We start from the raw sequence: 24,057 nt of genomic DNA, 5'->3' as shown, positions 1-24,057 counted from the left end.
GGAAATTATATGGTCATTATATACCGTCAATATTCCCAAAATGTGAAGTGGATTCATGGCATTATATCACAGACCCACCAGCTTCCTGTGACTTAACAGGTCCGGACCGATTATGTTGAGTGAGCACAATAATTGGACAAAATGGTTTGTGTCAATTATGATGATTGTTTCCCTTTCCGGCCTCTGAATAGAGCGTATTGTACCAGTCTGTTTACATCGTTAGCGTAACCCTGATTTAATGATGAGGGTCTGGTCCCCTTCCTGAATCGTATATCCAGATTGAATTACGGAGCGGAAATACGAATAGAATTGCACAAAAGTGTTGGAAAATTATTGATACACACCTATTTGTATGGGCTGGATATTTCTTTCTTTTTTTTTGTTGAACTGCAAAGAATCACAAATCACGTATGATAAATACAGATAGGGATGAGTAGATTTCCATTGCAAAGATAACCGTAGATAAGACAGGCCGTAGGTTGATAAAACCTAACCTTTTGAGAATTGGACGTCTCGGGGCTTATCTATCTGTATCTGTAGATGCACAGATAACAGTGTCTGTGGTTGCATAGATATCGTGTCTTATAGATGCATGGGTATGAGCGTCTGCACATGGGACTGATAACCGTGAAAGCGACAGACGTCTATTTTGTATATTTTGACATCACTATAATTCAGAAAGCCGCCAAAGTCTTTTTACATTTTTGATGATTATATTTATCACTGTGAGATGATGTCCTGCCGTCTCTTAACTGTGGCATAGGAATTGGTCCTGTAAACAGGGCTTTGCCACATTTCCCTAAATGAGAGCCAGTGACTGACCTGAGAGCAGTTGTATATCGCCATTTATATCGTCTTTATGAACATTTTACACACACACACACACACACACACATGTATATATACCTCTATGTTGGTGTGACTTTATGACACATAGCTAGCCAGTAGTGTGACTTTAAGACACCTCAAAACCGACCGTGTGTCGTGACCCGTCAGCATTGTGTAGAAAGTTGGCCTAACTACAGCTGTGATGTGTGTGTGTGTGTGTGTGTGTTATGTGGGGATAGGGGATTAAGAATACTTCCCAAGTATTCCCTGCGTATCGTAGAAGGCTACTAAAAGGGGAGGGAGCGGGGGGCTGGAAATCCTCCCCTCTCGTTTTTTTTTTTTTAATTTTCCAAAAGAAAGAACAGAGGGGGCCAGGTGAAGATATTCCAAAAAAGGCCCAGTCCTCTGTTCTTAACGCTACCTCGCTAACGCGGGAAATGGTGAATAGTTTAAAAGAAAAAGAAAAAGATATATATATATATATATATATATATATATATATATATATATATATATATATATATATATATATATAGATATATATATAGATAGATAGATAGATATAAATAAATATATATATATATATATATATATATATATATATATATATATATATATATATATATATATATATATGGACACAGAGACTTCCACTGGTGGAAGTGGCTGCCGTGAAGGCAATGATCACCATTATAGAAGAAGGTTAGTGATTATAATTACTGTTATTTAACATGTAAAGGGTTAAAAAAAAAAGGCATCTCAACCAGGCAAGATGTTCAGAGGTCGAGTATTGTGTTATATGCTTACGTTCACTTGTATCTGTTAGAACTGTTCAGTTCAAACTGACTTGTTTCAGCTGTTCAGTTCTAACTGACTTGTTTCAGCTGTTCAGTTCTAACTGACTTGTTTCAGCTGTTCAGTTCTAACTGACCTGTTTTAGCTGTTCAGTTCAAACTGACCTGTTTCAGCTGTTCAGTTCAAACTGACCTGTTTGTTTCACTTGTTCTGTTCTAACTGACTTGTTTCAGCTGTTCAGTTTTAACTGACCTGTTTCAGCTGTTCAGTTCTAACTGAACCTGTTTCAGCTGTTCAGTTCTAACTTGATCTGTTCTCGTTTTTAGGTGATCAACGTTTCATTCACGGGAGAACGAAGGGATCTCTCGTTTTTTCTCTCGTTTTTTCTCTCGTCTTTTTTTTCTCCTTCGTTAACGAGATCATTCGGAACCCACCGTTAATATCGGGACTACAATCATCTCTTGTTTGTCAGGTCGTTAGTGTTATTCACTGGCAGACTTACAAGGGCCAGAAGGACCATGTCTTCATGAACGGTATACGATAATGCTCGGGGCCATTACCGTGTCATTCCACGTTTGTTATTGCGTGTGATATATATATATATATATATTATGAGGAAAGTGATTGGTTCTCAGTGAATGTAGGTTTGCGGCAGGGGTGTGTGATGTCTCCATGGTTGTTTAATTTGTTTATGGATGGGGTTGTTAGGGAGGTAAATGCAAGAGTTTTGGAAAGAGGGGCAAGTATGAAGTCTGTTGGGGATGAGAGAGCTTGGGAAGTGAGTCAGTTGTTGTTCGCTGATGATACAGCGCTGGTGGCGGATTCATGTGAGAAACTGCAGAAGCTGGTGACTGAGTTTGGTAAAGTGTGTGGAAGAAGAAAGTTGAGAGTAAATGTGAATAAGAGCAAGGTTATTAGGTACAGTAGGGTTGAGGGTCAAGTCAATTGGGAGGTGAGTTTGAATGGAGAAGAGCTGGAGGAAGTGAAGTGTTTTAGATATCTGGGAGTGGATCTGTCAGCGGATGGAACCATGGAAGCGGAAGTGGATCATAGGGTGGGGGAGGGGGCGAAAATTTTGGGAGCCTTGAAAAATGTGTGGAAGTCGAGAACATTATCTCGGAAAGCAAAAATGGGTATGTTTGAGGGAATAGTGGTTCCAACAATGTTGTATGGTTGCGAGGCGTGGGCTATGGATAGAGATGTGCGCAGGAGGATGGATGTGCTGGAAATGAGATGTTTGAGGACAATGTGTGGTGTGAGGTGGTTTGATCGAGTAAGTAACGTAAGGGTAAGAGAGATGTGTGGAAATAAAAAGAGCGTGGTTGAGAGAGCAGAAGAGGGTGTTTTGAAATGGTTTGGGCACATGGAGAGAATGAGTGAGGAGAGATTGACCAAGAGGATATATGTGTCGGAGGTGGAGGGAACGAGGAGAAGAGGGAGACCAAATTGGAGGTGGAAAGATGGAGTGAAAAAGATTTTGTGTGATCGGGGCCTGAACATGCAGGAGGGTGAAAGGAGGGCAAGAAATAGAGTCAATTGGAGTCATGTGGTATACAGGGGTTGACGTGCTGTCAGTGGATTGAAGCAAGGCATGTGAAGCGTCTGGGGTAAACCATGGAAGGCTGTGTAGGTATGTATATTTGCGTGTGTGGACGTGTGTATGTACATGTGTATGGGGGGGGTTGGGCCATTTCTTTCGTCTGTTTCCTTGCGCTACCTCGCAAACGCGGGAGACAGCGACAAAGTATAAAAAAAAAAAAAAAAAAAATATTATATATACACACACACACATATATGTCTTCAGCGTAGGTTTGTACATACATGTCATTACCATTAATTGCGCCTGATGTATGTGGAACCATTTTGAGATGACGTAATTACCTTCATTAAGCGAAAGAAATTAACGAGGTCCTTCTTAAAATGGGAGAGGCAGAGTTACCAAAGGCCGTGGCTAGTGTTACTTGTCCGAAATAAACAGCTGCGTGCAGTGAACGGTCTGGTGTTCGTAGTTTAGGGTAAACAGTTTACATAAACTGTATGGTGTTTGTAGTCTGAGGTAAACAGTTTACATAAACTGTATGGTGTTTGTAGTCTGAGGTAAACAGTTTAGATAAACTGTATGGTGTTTGTAGTCCGAGGTAAGCTGTTTACATAAGGTTTTGTTTGCAGAGGTAAACAATATCGTGTTTGCAGTTTGAAGCAAACAGCTGTTTACACGGATTGAAGTCGGTTGTGTGAAGTGAACTTGTTTGTACAAACAATCTAGTGTTTGTACTCTAAAGTGTTCGTAATTCAAACAGTTTTTTGTACAATCGTTTGTTACAATCTGTTGTTCAAAAATTAACTTGTTGTTTGTTGTCTAAAGCAAACAGGTGCCTTTAGTTTAAAATGAATATTTGTTTATTCAAACAATAAGGTGTTTTTAATCTGAAACGAGCAGTATAAATAAACACTCCAATGTCTGTGGTTTGAAGTAAAAAAAATCCAAAAAAATGATGTTTGTTGCTTTTAAGAAATTGTTTACACAGACCGGTGTTTGTAATCTGAGGTAAACAATTATTTGAACAAACAGTCAAGGGTGTCCAATCTCAGATAAGCGAAAGATGACGCTCATTGACTCGACTGGCCATTACGGTATCCAAAGTCGAATTAACATTTGCTTCCCATGTGTCCCCTGAGGGAGGTGAGACGCGGGCCCAACATATCCCTTGGCCCTCACATATAGACCAGGGACAGCCACCATATATAAGGGCTTAGAGGAGTTCCTTCGCGGCAAAAGAAAAGAGTATCTTGTATCAGTATCTCATTCCATATGAGAGATACTGGATATCCCTTTCCAAGATTCCTTTCGAGATAAAAAAGAATATCTGAATTAACTTTTAAGAAGGATATGAGATGGTCCTTTAAGAAGGATATGAGATGAACCTTTAAGAAGGATAGGATATGGTCCTTTAAGAAGGATATGAGATGGTCCTTTAAGAAGGATAGGATATGGTCCTTTAAGAAAGATATGAGATGAACCTTTAAGAAGGATAGGATATGGTCCTTTAAGAAGGATATGAGATGGTCCTTTAAGAAGGATAGGAGATGGTCCTTTAAGAAGGATATGAGATGGTTCTTTAAGAAGGATATGAGATGAACTTTTAAGAAGGAAGTGAGATGGTTCTTTAAGAAGGATAGGAGATGGTTCTTTAAGAAGGATAGGAGATGGATCTTTAAGAAGGATAGGAGATGGTTCTTTAAGAAGGATAGGAGATGGTTCTTTAAGAAGGATAGGAGATGGATCTTTAAGAAGGATAGGAGATGGTTCTTTAAGAAGGATAGGAGATGGATCTTTAAGAAGAATATAAGACAGGTGTACATTACAGATATGAGATAGATATACACTATAGAGAAATATACATGATATATTTTTTTCAGGCAAATGAAGCATTGTTCAACTTATGAATTTAATATACATTCTGTTGTATATCTAATCCTACCTCTTATAGAAGGTATTACAACTCCACTCTCCCACATTGATTGTTCTTTAAAAGACAAGAAGAACAACAGCTGTAAAGAACAGGTGTTAGCAGCATTGTTCTCTAAAGACAAGAAGAACAACAGATGTAAAGAACAGGTGTTAGCAACATTGTTCTCTAAAGGCAAGAAGAACAACAGGTGTAAAGAACAGGTGTTAGCATCATTGTTCTCTAAAGGCAAGAAGAACAACAGCAGATATATATAAAAGAACAGGTGTTAAGGGGGATGAATGATAAAGAAAACTCATCATGTATATTCGAGTAACCTGCCAGTTTTTAATGCGTGCAAAACATCTTCTACAACGTCCACAATATTGACACAGTTGAAGCTGTCATAGTAAGAAAATATCATAATCACTTTGAAGGAGACGAGACATAATGACCTTGTTGATGCATCTGTAATCACAAAGGCAAAGCAGATGTCGCTCCACACTTGGCTATAGGAATGGCCTCTGCTCTGACACGTCAAAAAGGGTGGGAGGTGGTGGGTGGTGTGGTACGAAGATGTTGTGATTGGAGTATAGCAGCTGGTTGTGATGTTGGTCCATGCCTAAGGTGATGATGAACAGGGATTAATAACAACAATAACAACTCAAAGAGTTAAGAAGAAAATTGACGAGTTCTAACCAGATTTTTTTTTTTGAATTTTTTTTTTTTTCAAATGTTTAGTCATTCCCAAGCAGTTTAGTTCCGAGGGCTTACATCTTGTGTGTGTTTATATATATATATATATTTGCTTAGTATTCTTATGGTTGTTTTTTTGTTCTCTTGTGTGATGTTGCAGATCAGTGTTTTTAAATCAATCTTATGTAAACAGTTTGCAACTTCTTCTTCGATATTTGGATTTGTCCTCAAATGGTTGGAGGGTGAGGGACGCAAAGGGTAGGGCGGACGAGAAAGTAGCGAACCCGGGAAGTGGCATCTTCTTGTTTGAACGGAAGGAACGCTTTACCTTTCCTTGACCAGGAGCTGTTGGTTGGCTGGGACGAGAGTAATGCATGACTTCATCTGTCACATTAAGGACAGATAAGACTTGTCATATCATAAGGGATTCCATGATTATCAGTTTCCTTGTGTCGTAATTAGAAGTTTTCAATCTGATGTTTTGTACGTCTTCTCTGTTTAGATTCCCTGAATACTGTTGCTCAGGGAATCTAACCCTAAATGCCTGACATACAACACCAAAACCGTAAAATCATAGGTTCATAGAAGAGGTTCATAGAAGCCCACTTATTGCAAGAAGCTTAACCTCACTTTAAGCGGCGAGTGAACCTTTATATTACTCTGAACCTTTACAACCAGTCAGCAGCCCCACATCAACACTAGACAGAGCAGTAAGACATATCTTGCAAGCGATAGCAAGACCCCCTCCCCCAGTTGCTACTTATGCATCTCCGCTTCATAAAACGACAAACGACCCAACCCTTTTTCCTTCACGTACTGTCTATCCAAGATGATGACATCGTAAAGGATCGGAAGCTGTGATACCTTATCGCCCAAGGGTGGGATAAAGTTCTTCAGATGTTCCAATACGATTTATTTCTGTTGTTGTGAAGATTTTAAAACAAAGTGAACGTAGATGAGGAAATCTTCCGTCTCCTCCACAAGATTAAAGCTACAAAATAAGAAGTGTTGAAAAGTGATTAGAAATCTATTACTGTTATATATGTTCTTGTCTTTAACGTAAGGGAGACCATGCTACCCATATATATATATATATATATATATATATATATATATATATATATATATATATATATATATATATATATATATATATATATATATATATATACACACACACATATATGTTATGCATATTCTCCATTTCGTCGTTGCTTAGTGTTATGAAGCTGTGATGTAATTATGGGGTCGTCTGCTTATGAGATATTGAAAAGGGTTAGAGAAAGATCTGTTCCTTGGGCAACTCCATTGTAGAGCTTGTCAATGTTAAAGATAGAGTATTTGTGAGTGTTTCTGGCTTGGCTGCCAGGTGTGAAGTTGACTAATCATACATTATGATTATCATTATTATTATTATTATTATTATTATTATTATTATTATTATCATTATTATTATTATTATTATCTTCATCATTATTGTTATTATTGTTATTTTTATTTCTTGTGTGGAGGTGTTGGATGATGGTCTCAAATGCTACTTTAATATCCGTCGCTGCTATTCTGCCCAGGATAGGGGATTGTGGTTGGTTGAGGCTATCCGGGATTTATTGCGTGTCTTCTGTGCGTAGTGCGTAGATGGAGGGATTGGATATAAAGCCGTGTTGTGTAAGTGATGCTTTACTTAATTCTGTTGTGGATCAGTCTTTCATTAGAGTTTGGTTACTAAGGACAGTGGTGTTGGGTGATGGGTGGTGGATCAGTCTTTCATAGAGTTTGGTTACTAAGGACAGAGGTGTTGGGTGATGGGTGGTTTGGAGAGTTTTAGGAAGGGTAGTTACGCTGTTGGCGAATTGGTCAGGAGTGACTGAAGATTTCTGCAAGTCTTTGGATTGGAGTTGGACCAAAGTATTTTATATGCTGTCAGTCCCTGCTGCAGGAGAGAGACCTGTAGGGTTTTTTAATTGGGTATATGTGTTTTTTATCATTGAGAGTGAGGGATGGTTGGGCACTTGTTTCTGGATGGGTATATGTCCCTTCTAGGGAGGATTGGTTGGTTTATATTCGATAGTTAAGTGTTGAACCATGAGTATGTGTGTGTGTGTGTGTGTGTGTGTGTGTGTGTGTGTTCTGTGGGAGAAGGGATGTTCTTAGTGTGGGTTAGAGGTGCTTGCTTTCGGATTTTGAGGGAGGTGTGGATTTTGCATTATTGTTCTCCAGTGGTGGTTGTCGTGTTTTGTGGTCCATGAAGTTGTGAGGGAGGAGTGATTGGGTCATTAGTGTTACTCGTGTGTGTGTGTGTGTGTGTGTGTGTTTTAATCTGCCAGTAGCACTGAAAAGGCGAGGAAAACCAAGTACTAATGCATAGATTTTTTGTTCTTTCACCCTCACCAAGATCTTTCACAATATTTCTCCCTGTCTTGGATGCTTTCTTTATCCCATTCTTTATTCTTTATAGGAAAGAAGCTGTGTGTGAACGAACGAATGTTATATCAAGCTTCGCCGGAGGTCGTATGATACATGTGTCGAAGCAAGTTTGTGTGTGTGTGTATGTGTGTGTGTGTGTGTGTGTGTGTGTGTGTGTGTGTGTGTGTGTGTGTGTCCATTATAGTTAGCTTGAATTTTTTTATTTTCTATGTAGAAATATGGAAAAGAGAGGCAGGTGAGAGGTTGGGAGAGGCTGGTAGAGGGGACAATAGGACCTAACTTATACAGACATATCACAGAGAACATTAATCATATACATATTTTTTTTTTTTGAGAATCTGTCTATATGGTACATTACATCACCTAGAATGCCTTCCTTATCTAGAATTCCTTCCTTTACCCCTTGAAGACGACGGTACGATCCTCGAACACGACGGTACGATTCTCGAACACGACGGTACGATCCTCGAACACGACGGTACAATACTCGAACATGACGGTACGACCCTCGAACACGACGGTACGATTCTCGAACACGACGGTACGAACCTCGAACGCGACGGTACGACCCTCGAACGCGACGGTACGACCCTCGAACACAACGGTACGACCCTCGAATACGACGGTACGATCCTCGAACACGACTCTACAACCCTTAAGATCTGCTCAAAGGCCTTACCCCTCATACTCAAGTGTCGTACCACAGTGTCCTAGCGTTGTACCGTCGTACTTAAAAGTCGTACTGTCGTGCCCAGGAGTTCGTACCATCGTGTTGAGTATGATAACCCCCCTCCCCCCCTCACTACTCGTTCATTTCATGCCAGAGTGCGACATGATGAACAAGAACAACAACAACAACAACAGCTTGGTCCCTGCGTTCACCAGGTGACAGTTCACACGTAAACAAAAGAACATCTGACGATGCGTCACGTGACGAGGAGAGATACGTAAGGGGAGATAACAGGGTCTGTGCATGTGAGGTTGGGTCATCACTTACAATACTTAACACTGGTGATAAGTCTCACTTTATACTTTTAACACGAGCGACGGCCTCACACTATACGTAACACGAGTGACGGCCTCACACTTTACACTTTAATACGAGTGACGGGTCTTACACTTTACACTTGAATACGAGTGACGGGTCTTACACTTTACACTTTAACACGAGTGACGGTCTCACTCTGTACTTAACACAAGTGACAGCCTCACTTTATACTTAACACGAGTGACAGCGTCACTTACATTAGTACCACATGAAGTGCGTAAGTGTCAACAAAAATGTCCCTTTTTTTTCCAGTATATATTCTGGCTCGTTATTTCTTCGAGCATGTGTCTCTCTGTCTCTCTCGTAAGGACTTCGTAAAGTTGTCTCCATCACTATTCTAAAATTAGTTTCAATGGTTCACGGTAAAGATGCCGTACCAAATTACATTTTTAAGTTTCCAGGAAAACGACCTTAGCCAAAATGTGCCACTGGAAATACCTCTCTCTCTCTCTCTCTCTCTCTCTCTCTCTCTCTCTCTCTCTGGAGAAAGTTTTAATCTGCTCCAATCGACGTGTGTCAAAGACTCTTTTGAAGACCAGGATGCACCATTCGTGGTCCCGCACACGATGCGTGTTCCTCTGTCATGTCAAGTCGCGGGGATCTGTATGTCACACGGGGATGCTTGCGACACCTCCTCCAGCACGCCTGCGGCGGGAGAGATTTTTCTTTGTCTACACTTGCGTCACATTGCGACGCTTGCGGTCAGCCTGCGGGAGGTGCTGTTGGTGCGAGGCCGGCGTTGGAGCGACAGTCCGGGCGTGAGAGAGGAGGTGACCAGTCAGGGGCTCGTCCCAGGCCGAGGTGTAGCTGACGTAGTCTGGTCCCGGGACGGTGAAGTGACACGAGACCTCTGGCAGGCAGGGGAGGTACACGGGTGGCTCCTCCTCCCCGTCAGGAGCTGCGGGCTGGTAGTCCGTCATCGTCACATCTGGGAAGGGCACGTCCAGAGGTGCGACGGCTACACTGTAGGTGATCGGGACGTCCCCAGCCGCCCTGCTGTGGACAGAGACACTCCGTTCATGTCCCTGGAGGAGGGTGGTGGCGCTCGAGGGCTGGACGTGGGGGAGAGGCGGGTCGTCCCTCGTCGTCCCTGGCACGTTGTCCTTCGCCGTGCCTTCCGCAGGCTCGTAACTCCCTTCCATGTCATCGACGCCCAGAGACCCGGTCTTGGCCGGGACATTGCCGCCGCTTCCACTCTCCGTCTTCTCCATATCCCTCCGCTGCTGCTGCTTGCCGTGCCTCCTGCTAGTGTGGCAGTAGCAGTAGGACACCACCACAGCCGCCACCAGCAGGAAGCCACCGATGCTTCCCAGGATGAGTGCCACGTCCTCCTCCAGCAGGTCCATCACACCCACCGAACGATCGGACCCCAACACTGGCATCATGTAATTTCCTGGAACGGATGAGGAAGTGATAACAACAGCCCCTCGTGAGACAGGATCTAGGGGTGTCATTAGAGCGAAGCTAACTTCATATACCCATCACCTAGGGATGTGTCACGCTATGGGTCTGATGATTGTGGTGCATCTTTATATGATGGGGGGGTAAAGAGGTGGTGTAAAAATAGATCATCTGGCTAATGGGGGGTGTAACAATAGACCGTCTGGCTAAGGTGGGGTGGTGGGGTTTAGGGTGGGTTACCTGAGGTGGTGAGCGCCGGGTGGGTGCCAGTCGTGATCTCGTAGGTGGTGGGCGGGTGTGGCACCCAGAGGGCTGCGATGTTACCCACACCACCGGTGTTGCCCACCTCGTCCACGGCGCGCACGCTGACGAACCACAGCTGGAGTCGTGAAGGAGGAAGGAAAACGCCTCAGGTCATCAGCCTGATCAAGTTAATCTCTTGATCATTAACGGGATGACCCTTGAGGGTGGATGATGGCCTGGCCTTACATTTGACCCTCACAGGTTTAAGGCCAGGGGCCTGGCCATCACTCCCTTCAGGGTTGTACCCTTGTGGTCAAGGGATGAACTCTTCCTTATCAAATCAGGTCGTCACAATCCTTTGGCAGTATATGCCTGAGACAAAATGCAAGTTTTCCTTCCCTGTGCCTGAGGAGCTCATTAGATGACTGGTTTATTAAGAATTAAATGATCCCATTAAAAAGTAGACTGCAAAAACACAGGTGAAGCAGAATAAGATTAACAGGAAGACTTCATTTTAGATAGGAAGTTACTATATCTAATTCTGTCTACGCTTTTATGTTTTAAACACGAGCAATAAGACAATACTTACTTCCATATATTGGTTCAGTTTATCAGATATCTGGGACTAACTGTAACAAATGGTTTCACAAGCTTAAATACACGTAGCTTATTGGCCTCCTCTATGATCTTTGTCCATAACTGTGGCGTCTTTGGTTTTATTTCCCTACTTGATGACAGCGCAGAAGGTGGACTGATGGATACAAGAACACTTAGCAAGACAGCAAATTACTACCATCAAGACGGCAAATTGCTACCAACCAAGGCGACAAATTGCTACCACCATCCAAGAGCTAAGACAACAAGGGATCTATATATGACAGACCTCGGTGAAGGGAACAGACTGCGAGGCCTTCTGATCCACAGCCACAAACTCACCTGAAGCAGAAGCTGATTGGTTCGTCAGTTGGGCTGTGGGCCTACCAACTAACTGCCAGGGGTCATTATGGCCATCAACGTTGAACTGCATCCACTAACAGGAAAATCTTGTCACACCATTTTTCAGGTGCTGAGGATGATTCTCAAGACCACATCTTCCATACTATTCGCCATTTCCCGCGTTAGCGAGGTAGCGTTAAGAACAGAGGACTGGGCCTTTAAGGGAATATCCTCACCTGGCCCCCTTCTCTGTTCCTCCTTTTGGAAAATAAAAAAAAAAAAACGAGAGGGGAGGATTTCCAGCACCCCGCTCCCTTCCCTTTTAGTCGCCTTCTACGACGCGCAGTAAAGGTAAAAAAAAGTGTGTGTGTACTGACCTCTTCATATCTAGTGAAGTAGAGGTTGGTGGTGTGTAGGGTCCCGGCTGGAAAGGGTTGAGGCAGCCCTGTCAGACGGTCCCCCTGGAAGGCCCTGGCCTCCCTCCAGAGGGGCGCGACCACCGCCTCGTAATGGTGGGCTCGTCCCACGTCCCAGTCGTCTCCCGGAGAGGTCCAGCGCAGAATGATCTCGTGCACTGTGTCGTTCACCTCCACTCGGAGGTCCAGGATGCGCGAGGGAGGAATGTTGTCGCGGTAGGGAGGCGGCGACACGACCTCCAGGACACCCCAGGTCACATGTCGCAGGAAGGGAGGGGTGCGACGGGTGTGGACGTAGGACAAGGCGGAGCCACAGCACGTCTGGTCGCTCTTCCAGCCGTCGTGTCCGTGCTGGTGGTAGTAGTAGGAGGAGAGGAAGGAGGGAGGCTTCTTGTGTCGCACTGGGACCATCTTGGCCACCTTGGCCAGGCCGCTGTTGTAGTCGGTGTCCACGGTCAGGAGGTACCGACCAGGATACCCAGGTAGATATGGCAGGTACCGGGAGTACACGCCGTCTCCCTTGGTGACGTCTGGATCTGCGCCGTGAAACTCCGCAGGTGAGAGATCTCCCTCAATGTTGGTGGTATGATTTCACACGCATGTCAAATGAATCCTACGTTATGTATGCATGATTACGGAATGATACTCATGGTCCATTAGTGAAGTGATAGAGTAGGTTACTAGATCAGCTGATACTGAATTTATTATTGTATAACATAGGAATGACAAAGAAACCGGGGAAAAAGAAAAAGTCGAGATAGCAAGGGAGACACACAGAGAGAAATATCTAGGCAATGAAACTGTATTGTCTCACCACCAACGCCGTTGTCCCACAGTTCTAGGAAGATGGGCTGGTAGGTACTGCCTGTGGCATTCGTGCCAAGCCTCTGGAGTCTGGCGACCACCCGGGCGTCCATGATGGGCGAGACCCCGACCTTTACCTCGGTATAAACCACTACGGGAACTGCTGGACCCGAGGAGCTGATGGGTCGAGAGCCAGAGCTGGTCCACAGCCGCACCTGCAGCCCCGTCGACGAGTTGCTCCTGGAGGTGACCTGGACGAAGAGGCCCTGGTGGGAGTCGGCCCGGTTTTCTACACTGTACGTCCACAGGCCGCGCTGCAAGACGAAGGGAAAGTTATGAGTCTGTCTTTGATTCAAGCAAAGTACACGGTCGTGCTGAAGAAATTTTGCCTTTTTCTCAAGAAACATCAAAAGCGTTCATAGGATATGTATATATATATATATATATATATATATATATATATATATATGTGGTATGGGCAAAAGTATACCCCAGTCGTAGATATGTCGACTGTGAAGTGAATGGTATGAATAAAAGATAGAAATACAACATGATCTGATTTGAATTTCTCAGATGTTTATCCCGACTTCTGAAGGTGAAAATTTATCTTGAAGATGAGACGGAGGAAGGAAGAGACTTTCACTTTCGTCATACAGGGATAAGAGTTCATGACGGCCAATCCTCGTGTGGCTGGTCTCCACACACAAACAATGAGAAGTAGCAGCTGGACATGTGTTGCCCGTCCATATATTGTGGATTGGGACACATTCAGACATCTCACGATAGTCAGTGGCCAAAATAATACCTGTGAAACAAAGAGATAGAAGCAATTTCGCGGACGGAACGGAACGGAACGTTCGATTAGACATGATAACAGAAGAAAAAAGGCGGAATGCTTTGTGTATCTGGTTCAGACAAAGGTGGAAGAAAAGTGACCCCCAAGTACGCAAGAGAAGTACTCCTCAATGGAGTAAATGAGACCTCTGAACAAATGGGAAAGCAGCTCAGAAACATTTATATACAGTACCTCTAAGAAACAGATGGTGTAATATTCAATTTGGAGGATAGCAAGGACACTGTTTAGGATATGATTCCCTTATTCATCTCGTCGCATATGGAGGAGAATTCTGGTAATCCCTTCCTTTATAAGATGGAATGTTTATGCTGAGGCTCCGGTAAACTTTGCATCGACTTTATAGACAAACTCATATTCAGGAACATGCGCGGAAGACACTTCAACTCACTTCGGCATTCTCCAGGTTGATGAAGATCATATTCACGTCACCGTCTTCTTCCTGCACGTTGACGGAGTTGATCATCTGGCTGGAGGGCGGCGTGAGCTCGATGATATTGCCCACGTGGTTCAGGTCGTAGTAATATATAGAGAAGCGAGCGTTTGGCCCGAGCGAATCGTCCAGGGCAAAAGATCCAGACGACATGGAAGCGATACCGCCAGGGTAGGCGGTGCTGTGGACCAGCACTGGGGCCCCTGGTGAGGACGACGGGGCACTCTTCTGCACGACGGCGAGAAGGGCGTCCATCAACGCCACCAACATCTTCACTTTGGAGTCGTTGCCGACGCCTTCGTCCATGACGGTGAAGATGGAGCCTCGCGTGACCTCCACCAGGTTTTCCAGACCGTGTCGGAGGGCGGAGGAGACTCCCCGCCGCTCTGTTAATGGGTACAACACCGCGTCGAACCTCAGGTGCCATTGCTTCGCCAGGCGCACCATCTCGTCCACTTCATGGGGCGTGTGGCCCGATCCAGTCGTGATGAGGATAACTGTCGCTCCGTCAGGGCTCTTGACTCCAGTGTCCAGCATCGTCAGTACCTCCTGCAGGCCGCACAGGATGCACTTCTGACTCTCCGGGACGGGCGACGTGTTGCGTGGTAGAGACGACCCAATCCGCTGCCTCATGTACGAGTCCTCGCTCTCGATATGCGTCAGGGGAGCGACGGTCTTCGCCTCAGAGTTGAAGGTCACTACCCCGACGTGGGCCCCGTCAGGAATGTCGTACACTACCACACGACGCATCGCCTTCCGCAGAAACTCCCAGCGACGCTGCGTACGACAGAAAATGTCGTTAGAATAGATACAAGTACGTCAGATATGTACACTCCCCAAAAAAAGTATCTGACCCGTGGGCCTGAACTTTTCAGTGATCTACAACAGGCCGACGGAGTTTAAAACTTGGATTCGCTGCCACCCTGATGCAGTTTACATCTGCATCAGGGTGGCGGCGAAGTCAAGTTTTAATCTCAGTCGGGTCAGTTTTAGACTTTTAGAAACTTCAGACCCTTGGGGGCCCGATACTTTTTTGGGGGAGAGTGTACGTCTTACTTTGTACGAGGGTACGAGCCTTAGGATGAATGGCCGGAATTTTTTTACTTGACCTGAACAGGGTTGGGTCAAAGACCGGGCCTTCGTACCCAGGGGTCGTACCCACGTCTCGAGGAACAAAACATGTCCTAATTATTTCAGCGTTATGTCTTTAAACTTCTACTTAGTCAACAGCTTAAAGAACATCACAGACATCATAGGCCTAATGGGTGGGTGAGAGACATCCTAGGCCTAGTGGGTGAGTGAGAGACATCCTAGACCTAGTGGGTGGGTAAGAGACATCCTAGGTCTAGTGGGTGATTGAGAGACATCCTAGGCCTAGTGGATGGGTAAGAGACATCCTAGGTCTAGTGGATGGGTGAGAGACATCCTAGGTCTAGTGGGTGGGTGAGAGGGAAGTCTCGTGGGTAAGGGTGGGAGCGAGAACGTCACTGGTCTCTTTCAGGTCTCATGGGTGAGGTGGAGGGACCTGACACTGACCTGGAGGTTCATAGTGGCAGTGCTCTCGATGACGAAGATGTATCGGGGTCCCTTCTGCTGCACGAACCTCACCGTGGGCTCCAGCACTCGGCCTCCTCTATTGGCCGCGTTCCTGTTGCCAAAGGAATTGAAAAGGCACCCAGTCAGGTCTTCAGTATTCGTCAGGTGGAGAGAAGGAGTGCCAGCTTAATCTTATGGTGGAGGGGAATGCAAGCTTAATCTTGTGAGGGAGGGAAGGAGTGCTAGCTTAAGGTGGAGGGAAGGGGTGGTGCCTGCTTAATCGTGTGGTGGAGGGAAGGAGTGCCAGCTTAATCGTAAGGCGGAGGGAAGGCTTGAAAACCAGTCCTATCATGGTGGGAAGATATATCAACACATCTTAAACCTTATCTTCGCTTTAACCTCTCCTCCCTCCCCTCCAGATACACCCCAGGCCCCCAGTAACTTCATTATATCCCCCTAAGCCAAATATGACCTTATAACTCCCCAGTCAACCCCCAGCATCCTGCTTTATAACCTCCCCAGCTTCATGAGCCCAGAATATCTCTATCACTCACCGTCCGCCAGCAAAATCGACCGTCTGCCTCATGATTTGCCAGGCAGATCGTCCGCCACAGAGCGCGTTGTGCTTGTTGGGCGCCACGCTGTTGTGCGTCTGGTCGTCACATAGATGGCGCACCTGCAAGAAGGGACACATATATGCACACACACACACACACACACACATACACACATATGCAAAACTGGAGATCAAGAATGATTTCAGGGATGGAACTAGAATAAAGAATATAATCCAAAGTTCTAACAGAGAAAAGTCTTGAAATTACAAGTCATTTATATCATTATATTGGAATTAAGATCGTGAGAGTATAAAGGGTTATAAAACCTTTCTCAAGGTATTATACAGTAATGATACTAACCATGATTGCTAATTATATTAATCATGCACTGACTGCATACTGAACTCTTCCCAAAACACAACAATTGAGTGACCTGTTTTGTTCATCATTTGAGGCGTAAGATATACTAGACTACGTGCAGTCTAACCAATGATATCTCTCAAATAACACATAAGGTCGTAACAAGGATTCTCTGCCATTCCTGGTGTGGTCTCATAACTATGGTAAGATTGGGATAACCAAGACCTTACAATGGTAGTCAGGTACAATGGTAGTCGTTTACAATGGTAGTTAGTTGCAATGGTAGTCAGTTACAATGGTAGTCGTTTACAATGGTAGTCAGTTACAATGGTAGTCAGGTACAATGGTAGTCAGTTACAATGATAGTCAGGTACAATGGTAGTCAGTTACAATGGTAGTCAGTTACAATGGTAGTCAGTTACAATGGTAGTCAGTTACAATGGTTGTCAGTTACAATGGTAGTCGTTTACAATGGTAGTCAGTTACAATGGTAGTCAGGTACAATGGTAGTCAGTTACAATGATAGTCAGGTACAATGGTAGTCAGTTACAATGGTAGTCAGTTACAATGGTAGTCAGTTACAATGGTAGTCAGTTACAATGGTAGTCAGTTACAATGGTAGTCAGGTACGATGGTAGTCAGTTACAATGGTAGTCAGGTACAATGGTAGTCAGTTACAATGGTAGTCAGTTACAATGGTAGTCAGTTACAATGGTAGTCAGGTACAATGGTAGTCAGTTACAATGGTAGTCAGTTACAATGGTAGTCAGTTACAATGGTAGTCAGTTACAATGGTAGTCGTTTACAATGGTAGTTAGTTACAATGGTAGTCAGTTACAATGGTAGTCAGTTACAATGGTAGTCAGTTACAATGGTAGTCAGTTACAATGATAGTCAGTTACAATGATAGTCAGTTACAATGGTATTCAGTTACAATGATAGTCAGTTACAATGATAGTCAGTTACAATGATAGTCAGTTACAATGATAGTCAGTTACAATGATAGTCAGTTACAATGATAGTCAGTTACAATGGTAGTCAGTTACAATGATAGTCAGTTACAATGGTAGTCAGTTACAATGATAGTCAGTTACAATGGTAGTCAGTTACAATGATAGTCAGTTACAATGATAGTCAGTTACAATGATAGTCAGTTACAATGATAGTTACAATGATAGTCAGTTACAATGATAGTCAGTTACAATGGTAGTCAGTTACAATGATAGTCAGTTACAATGATAGTCAGTTACAATGATAGTCAGTTACAATGATAGTCAGTTACAATGGTATTCAGTTACAATGATAGTCTTGCTGGTAAGGAAAAGGGGTTATCAAATTACGAGCCTTATTCATCACGGTACGGCCCTTGAGCACGAAGGAACGAGAGACCCTCTTGTATCTGAAGAGAGTTTCGACTCTACGGTGTCATGACCCGGACGAAATACTGACCTGGCCCTCCATGGCTAAGGTTAAGGCCCATACTCAAGGGTCATGCCATCGCATGCTAGAGGGATGGCACTATCTTGCTCAAAGGGCTAAAAACTTGTGGAGAATGCTAATAACTCGCACCAACTTTCTCAATCAGGCTGATCGCCGCCCCCCACCCAATCCCTCGCCTTGTGTGGACGGGGTAACCCACCCAAGCTCTCGCCTGGGAATAACAAGGAGCTATTCAACATTTCTGCATCGGAGTTGATCTATAAGGGTGATATACCTTGATATACAAACGCCACTTGGTGTCAACGTCACTTGAGTGCTATTTCTCTCGTAGTTTCCCATGTACCAGTTAATGTGTCTGATGACAGAGTGGCAGATATAGGGTGTTTTGGTCGAGGTGGTGTGCAAAGTGAGAGGGTTAGGGAAAATGATTTGGTAAACAGAGAAGAGGTAGTAAAAGCTTTGCGGAAGATGAAAGCCGGCAAGGCAGCAGGTTTGGATGGTATTGCAGTGGAATTTATTAAAAAAGGGGGTGACTGTATTGTTGACTGGTTGGTAAGGTTATTTAATGTATGTATGACTCATGGTGAGGTGCCTGAGGATTGGCGGAATGCGTGCATAGTGCCATTGTACAAAGGCAAAGGGGATAAGAGTGAGTGCTCAAATTACAGAGGTATAAGTTTGTTGAGTATTCCTGGTAAATTATATGGGAGGGTATTGATTGAGAGGGTGAAGGCATGTACAGAGCATCAGATTGGGGAAGAGCAGTGCGGTTTCAGAAGTGGTAGAGGATGTGTGGATCAGGTGTTTGCTTTGAAGAATGTATGTGAGAAATACTTAGAAAAGCAAATGGATTTGTATGTAGCATTTATGGATCTGGAGAAGGCATATGATAGAGTTGATAGAGATGCTCTGTGGAAGGTATTAAGAATATATGGTGTGGGAGGAAAGTTGTTAGAAGCAGTGAAAAGTTTTTATCGAGGATGTAAGGCATGTGTACGTGTAGGAAGAGAGGAAAGTGATTGGTTCTCAGTGAATGTAGGTTTGCGGCAGGGATGTGTGATGTCTCCATGGTTGTTTAATTTGTTTATGGATGGGGTTGTAAGGGAGGTAAATGCAAGAGTCCTGGAAAGAGGGGCAAGTATGAAGTCTGTTGGGGATGAGAGAGCTTGGGAAGTGAGTCAGTTGTTGTTCGCTGATGATACAGCGCTGGTGGCTGATTCATGTGAGAAACTGCAGAAGCTGGTGACTGAGTTTGGTAAAGTGTGTGGAAGAAGAAAGTTGAGAGTAAATGTGAATAAGAGCAAGGTTATTAGGTACAGTAGGGGTGAGGGTCAAGTCAATTGGGAGGTGAGTTTGAATGGAGAAAAACTGGAGGAAGTGAAGTGTTTTAGATATCTGGGAGTGGATCTGTCAGCGGATGGAACCATGGAAGCGGAAGTGGATCATAGGGTGGGGGAGGGGGCGAAAATTTTGGGAGCCTTGAAAAATGTGTGGAAGTCGAGAACATTATCTCGGAAAGCAAAAATGGGTATGTTTGAGGGAATAGTGGTTCCAACAATGTTGTATGGTTGCGAGGCGTGGGCTATGGATAGAGATGTGCGCAGGAGGATGGATGTGCTGGAAATGAGATGTCTGAGGACAATGTGTGGTGTGAGGTGGTTTGATCGAGTAAGTAACGTAAGGGTGAGAGAGATGTGTGGAAATAAAAAGAGCGTGGTTGAGAGAGCAGAAGAGGGTGTTTTGAAATGGTTTGGGCACATGGAGAGAATGAGTGAGGAGAGATTGACCAAGAGGATATATGTGTCGGAGGTGGAGGGAACGAGGAGAAGAGGGAGACCAAATTGGAGGTGGAAAGATGGAGTGAAAAGGATTTTGTGTGATCGGGGCCTGAACATGCAGGAGGGTGAAAGGAGGGCAAGAAATAGAGTGAATTGGAGTCATGTGGTATACAGGGGTTGACGTGATGTCAGTGGATTGAAGCAAGGCATGTGAAGCGTCTGGGGTAAACCATGGAAAGCTGTGTAGGTATGTATATTTGCGTGTGTGGACGAGTGTATGTACATGTGTATGGGGGGGGGGGGGTTGGGCCATTTCTTTCGTCTGTTTCCTTGCGCTACCTCGCAAACGCGGGAGACAGCGACAAAGTATAAAAAAAAAAAAAAAAAAAAAAAAATATATATATATATATATATATATATATATATATATATATATATATACGTATATACAGATGCTCACCGACTTACGATGGTTCGACTTACGAATTTTTGACAACGATGGTGCGATATTCAACTCTATATTATAAAATAGGCTTTGTGTTAGATTATTTTGTCCAACTGTAGGCTCTTATAAGTGTTCTAAGAACGTTTAAGGTAAGTTAGGCTAAGTTATAATGTTCGTAAGTCGAGGAGCATATGTATATATATATATATATATATATATATATATATATATATATATATATATATATATATATATATATATATATATGAGACAGAAAGTACGCACATACCTACGTACAAGTACCTATCATCTACCATGAGTTGAGGCTAACGCATATCACTTCTTGGGAAGACAGAGACTACTGAACACAGAAGCACTTACGGTGGGCAGGTCTGGGAAGGCGAGGAGGGAGGTCCTGAGGTGGGTGTTGGTGTAAGGCTCTGGCGTGAAGGAGCACCCGGGCTGCGACGGGTCACAGGTCCTGCCCCTCACCAGCCCATCCGCACACCCCGTCGCCGCCCACTGGTACGTCGTGGGGTCCCTGAAGGTGGGTGGGTAGAGAGGGTCGTTGGTGTGCCCTCGCTCGTCGAAGAGACCCCAGCGGAACTTGGCCCACTCCGTCAGGAGCAAGCGGGCAGCGTGGGCATGCGAGATGTTATTCACCGCTCGGAGGAAATCGCCTCCCACTTGGATGAAGTCCCCCTGGCGTCCGCATCCCTGGCTTTGCTGCGTCCAAGGCCTCACCCCGAAGACAGGGTGGCTGCCCGTGACGCGGATGTGGCCCTCTATGGGTGTCGACGCGTCCACCAGCGGCGTCAGGAGAGTGCACGGATAAGTCCGTGTCCTCCAAGAGCGGGGCAGACCCACCGTCACCTCCCGAAGCGACGCACGACCCTCCGTGGCCGACCACAGCTGGCCAGACAGCTCCCGCAGCACGCTCTGTCGACCAAAGAGAAGCTGTGATCTCATCTTGCTGGACTTAGCGAAAGTGGGGAGGCTCTTAGCCTACGTAAAGTGAGGACACCTCTGAGTCTAAGGAAAAGTGAGGACACTTAGGGAAAGTAAGGACACATACTGAACTTAAGGAAAGTGAAGAAGGAAAGTGAGGACACATACTGAACTTAGGGAAAGTGAAGACACATACTGAACTTAGGGAAAGTGAAGACACATACTGAACTTAGGGAAAGTGAAGAAGGAAAGTGAGGACACAGTGAACTTTGGGATATGAGGCGCCAAATGAACTTAGGGAAAGTGAAGAAGGAATGTGAGGACACAGTGAACTTTGGGATATGAGGCGCCTAATGAACTTAGGGAAAGCGGAGAAGGAAAGTGAAGACACATACGGTACCTCCCCCCCCTTTCCCCTCCCTTCAGACGATAGGAAGCGAATACTGGTATTATAGCATTAACGGAATTTATAATAATAAAAGAACTTATGATAATGATGGTAAGAGGAGGATGGTAGCAACAGAATTTGAAAAAATGACTTTTCTCCAGTCCACACTACAGATGATTCATGTACGTACTCGTCAGATATCCTTTTGCCAGCTGAACTTCCGAATGATCACGTACGGCTTCAGAACGGTCACGTACGACTTCAGAATGGTCACGTGCGGCTTCAGAATGGTCACGTACGGCTTCAGAACGGTCACGTACGGCTTCAGAACGATCACGTACGACTTCAGAATGGTCATGTACGACTTCAGAATGGTCACGTACGGCTTCAGAACGGTCACGTACGGCTTCAGAACGGTCACGTACGGCTTCAGAACGGTCACGTACGGCTTCAGAACGATCACGTACGACTTCAGAACGGTCACGTACGGCTTCAGAACGGTCACGTACGGCTTCAGAACGATCACGTACGGCTTCAAAACGATCACGTACGGCTTCAGAACGGTCACGTACGGCTTCAGAACGATCACGTACATGTACATAGCCTCTGCCATCCAAGGGGCACGGTGGCTCGTTCACACCCACCCCGCCATCCATCGTGCTCGTCTCGTAAGGAGCCATTTTTATGATGATGTTCTTGTGTCATGGTGTCCTCCACCTAACCTTGCCCAACACCCGACCCAGACCTGATCCCCTCACCCTTATCCTCTCTCTCTCTCTCTCTCTCTCTCTCTCTTAAACCACTCTGGGGGTGGCGACCAGCGCCACCGGTCAGTTCCCAGGCTCTACCACGTACCACATCCCTCCCAGGCACTCCCATGCATCACCCACCTTCCGACACTCCCTCCCCCTCAGTACGACCACACCCACCCAGGCAATACTATACAAGCAGTCCTAGGTAGTCCCACGTACATCACACTCCCTAGACACTCGCAACACATCACCCAGGCACACATACCCACACCCACACACACCTTCCAGTTACTTCCTATCTCCCAGGCCGTCCCATGTACAGCCCACACCCTGGACACTCGTAACACATCACCCAGGCACACATACCCACACACACCTCCCAGTTACTCCGTATCTCCCAGGCCGTCCCACGTACAGCCCACCCCACCCTCCACCTAAGCACTCCCGTAGTAAATCATCAACCAGGGCGTCTGTTTACCGCCTCGCCGTCTGGGCCCTGATCACATCCGTGAAACAGTATATCTTTACCTGATCTTCCTCCCAAAATGTCCATTCCACACACACACACACACACACACACACACACACACACACACACAACACATACACAAACAATCCGCCCGCCTCATCCCTATTCCCCAGGATTGGCACACATACGTGTGTTTACGACAGGTTTTAGTGTGTCGTATTCAACAGGAGATTTGGATGATGTTTTTGTATGAGATTCGACAGATTTGTAACAAAAATTTCATTATTGTGTTTTTCGTCCCAAGATTCTGTATAGCGCTGTGTCTATTTCATCACGCACCCTTTTTTTTTTATGACATTCTGTGGATTTGCATAGTGTTTTTGCGCTGGTTTGTATGATGTTTTATGACTTACTTTTTTTCGTGTGATATTCGGAGAGTTATTGATATTGTATCTGTGTTTTTTTTTTTTTTGTGTTGTTTATAATTCAGTAGACTAGCTCTATTCTATCCCAGGCTTTTGCATGATATTCCAGTGGATGATCATAGTGATTTATCCCAGACCTTTGTACGATGATCAGTTGATATATATCATACTCTTAGTCTTTGATGATATTCTGTAGATATGTATCATATGCCCTGTATGTTCAGTTGTACTCAATATCATATATACAAGTGATGGAAAAGAAGGATTTTATTTAAGGTAAGTCCAGAAGAGGGTTAGCAAGGTAAGTGTTAATTCACGTGAGATTTAACAAGGTAAGTGTTGATTTATATGTAAGTATATATATATATATATATATATATATATATATATATATATATATATATATATATATATATATATATATATATATATATATATATATGTTTAATCACGATTGAATTTAAGTTTTATCACGATTGAACTTAAGCTGTATTTACACACACACACAAACACACACACACACACACACACACACACACACACACACACACACACACACACACAATGGCCCTCCCTCAAGCTCTGTCTGGCATCATGCGCTGAAGGCACGCCAAGGATTTCCAAGGTATTGAG

General features: G+C 44.5%; 1 protein-coding gene across 1 annotated transcript in view; it reads right to left on the bottom strand.

The window, feature by feature from the left end:
- Positions 1-8,294: 8,294 nt before the first annotated feature.
- The window catches only part of LOC139746427 (calcium-activated chloride channel regulator 1-like), a 106,889-nt gene continuing 91,126 nt past the window's right edge, over positions 8,295-24,057 (bottom strand). The window contains exons 3-10 of the mRNA XM_071657661.1: positions 20,824-21,381; positions 16,417-16,538; positions 15,863-15,974; positions 14,285-15,103; positions 13,051-13,354; positions 12,198-12,772; positions 10,882-11,020; positions 8,295-10,633 (exon numbers count right to left, since the gene is read on the bottom strand). Of these exons, the coding sequence (XP_071513762.1) occupies positions 9,912-10,633; positions 10,882-11,020; positions 12,198-12,772; positions 13,051-13,354; positions 14,285-15,103; positions 15,863-15,974; positions 16,417-16,538; positions 20,824-21,381 (3,351 nt within the window). The 3' untranslated portion in view covers positions 8,295-9,911. The remainder of the gene's footprint in view (positions 10,634-10,881; positions 11,021-12,197; positions 12,773-13,050; positions 13,355-14,284; positions 15,104-15,862; positions 15,975-16,416; positions 16,539-20,823; positions 21,382-24,057) is intronic.

Source organism: Panulirus ornatus, chromosome 65, assembly GCF_036320965.1.
Source record: "Panulirus ornatus isolate Po-2019 chromosome 65, ASM3632096v1, whole genome shotgun sequence".
In the NCBI taxonomy this organism is placed as follows: Eukaryota; Metazoa; Arthropoda; class Malacostraca; order Decapoda; family Palinuridae; genus Panulirus; species Panulirus ornatus.
Note: the sequence above shows the minus strand (reverse complement) of the source record. Positions and strands in the feature narration are given on the sequence as shown.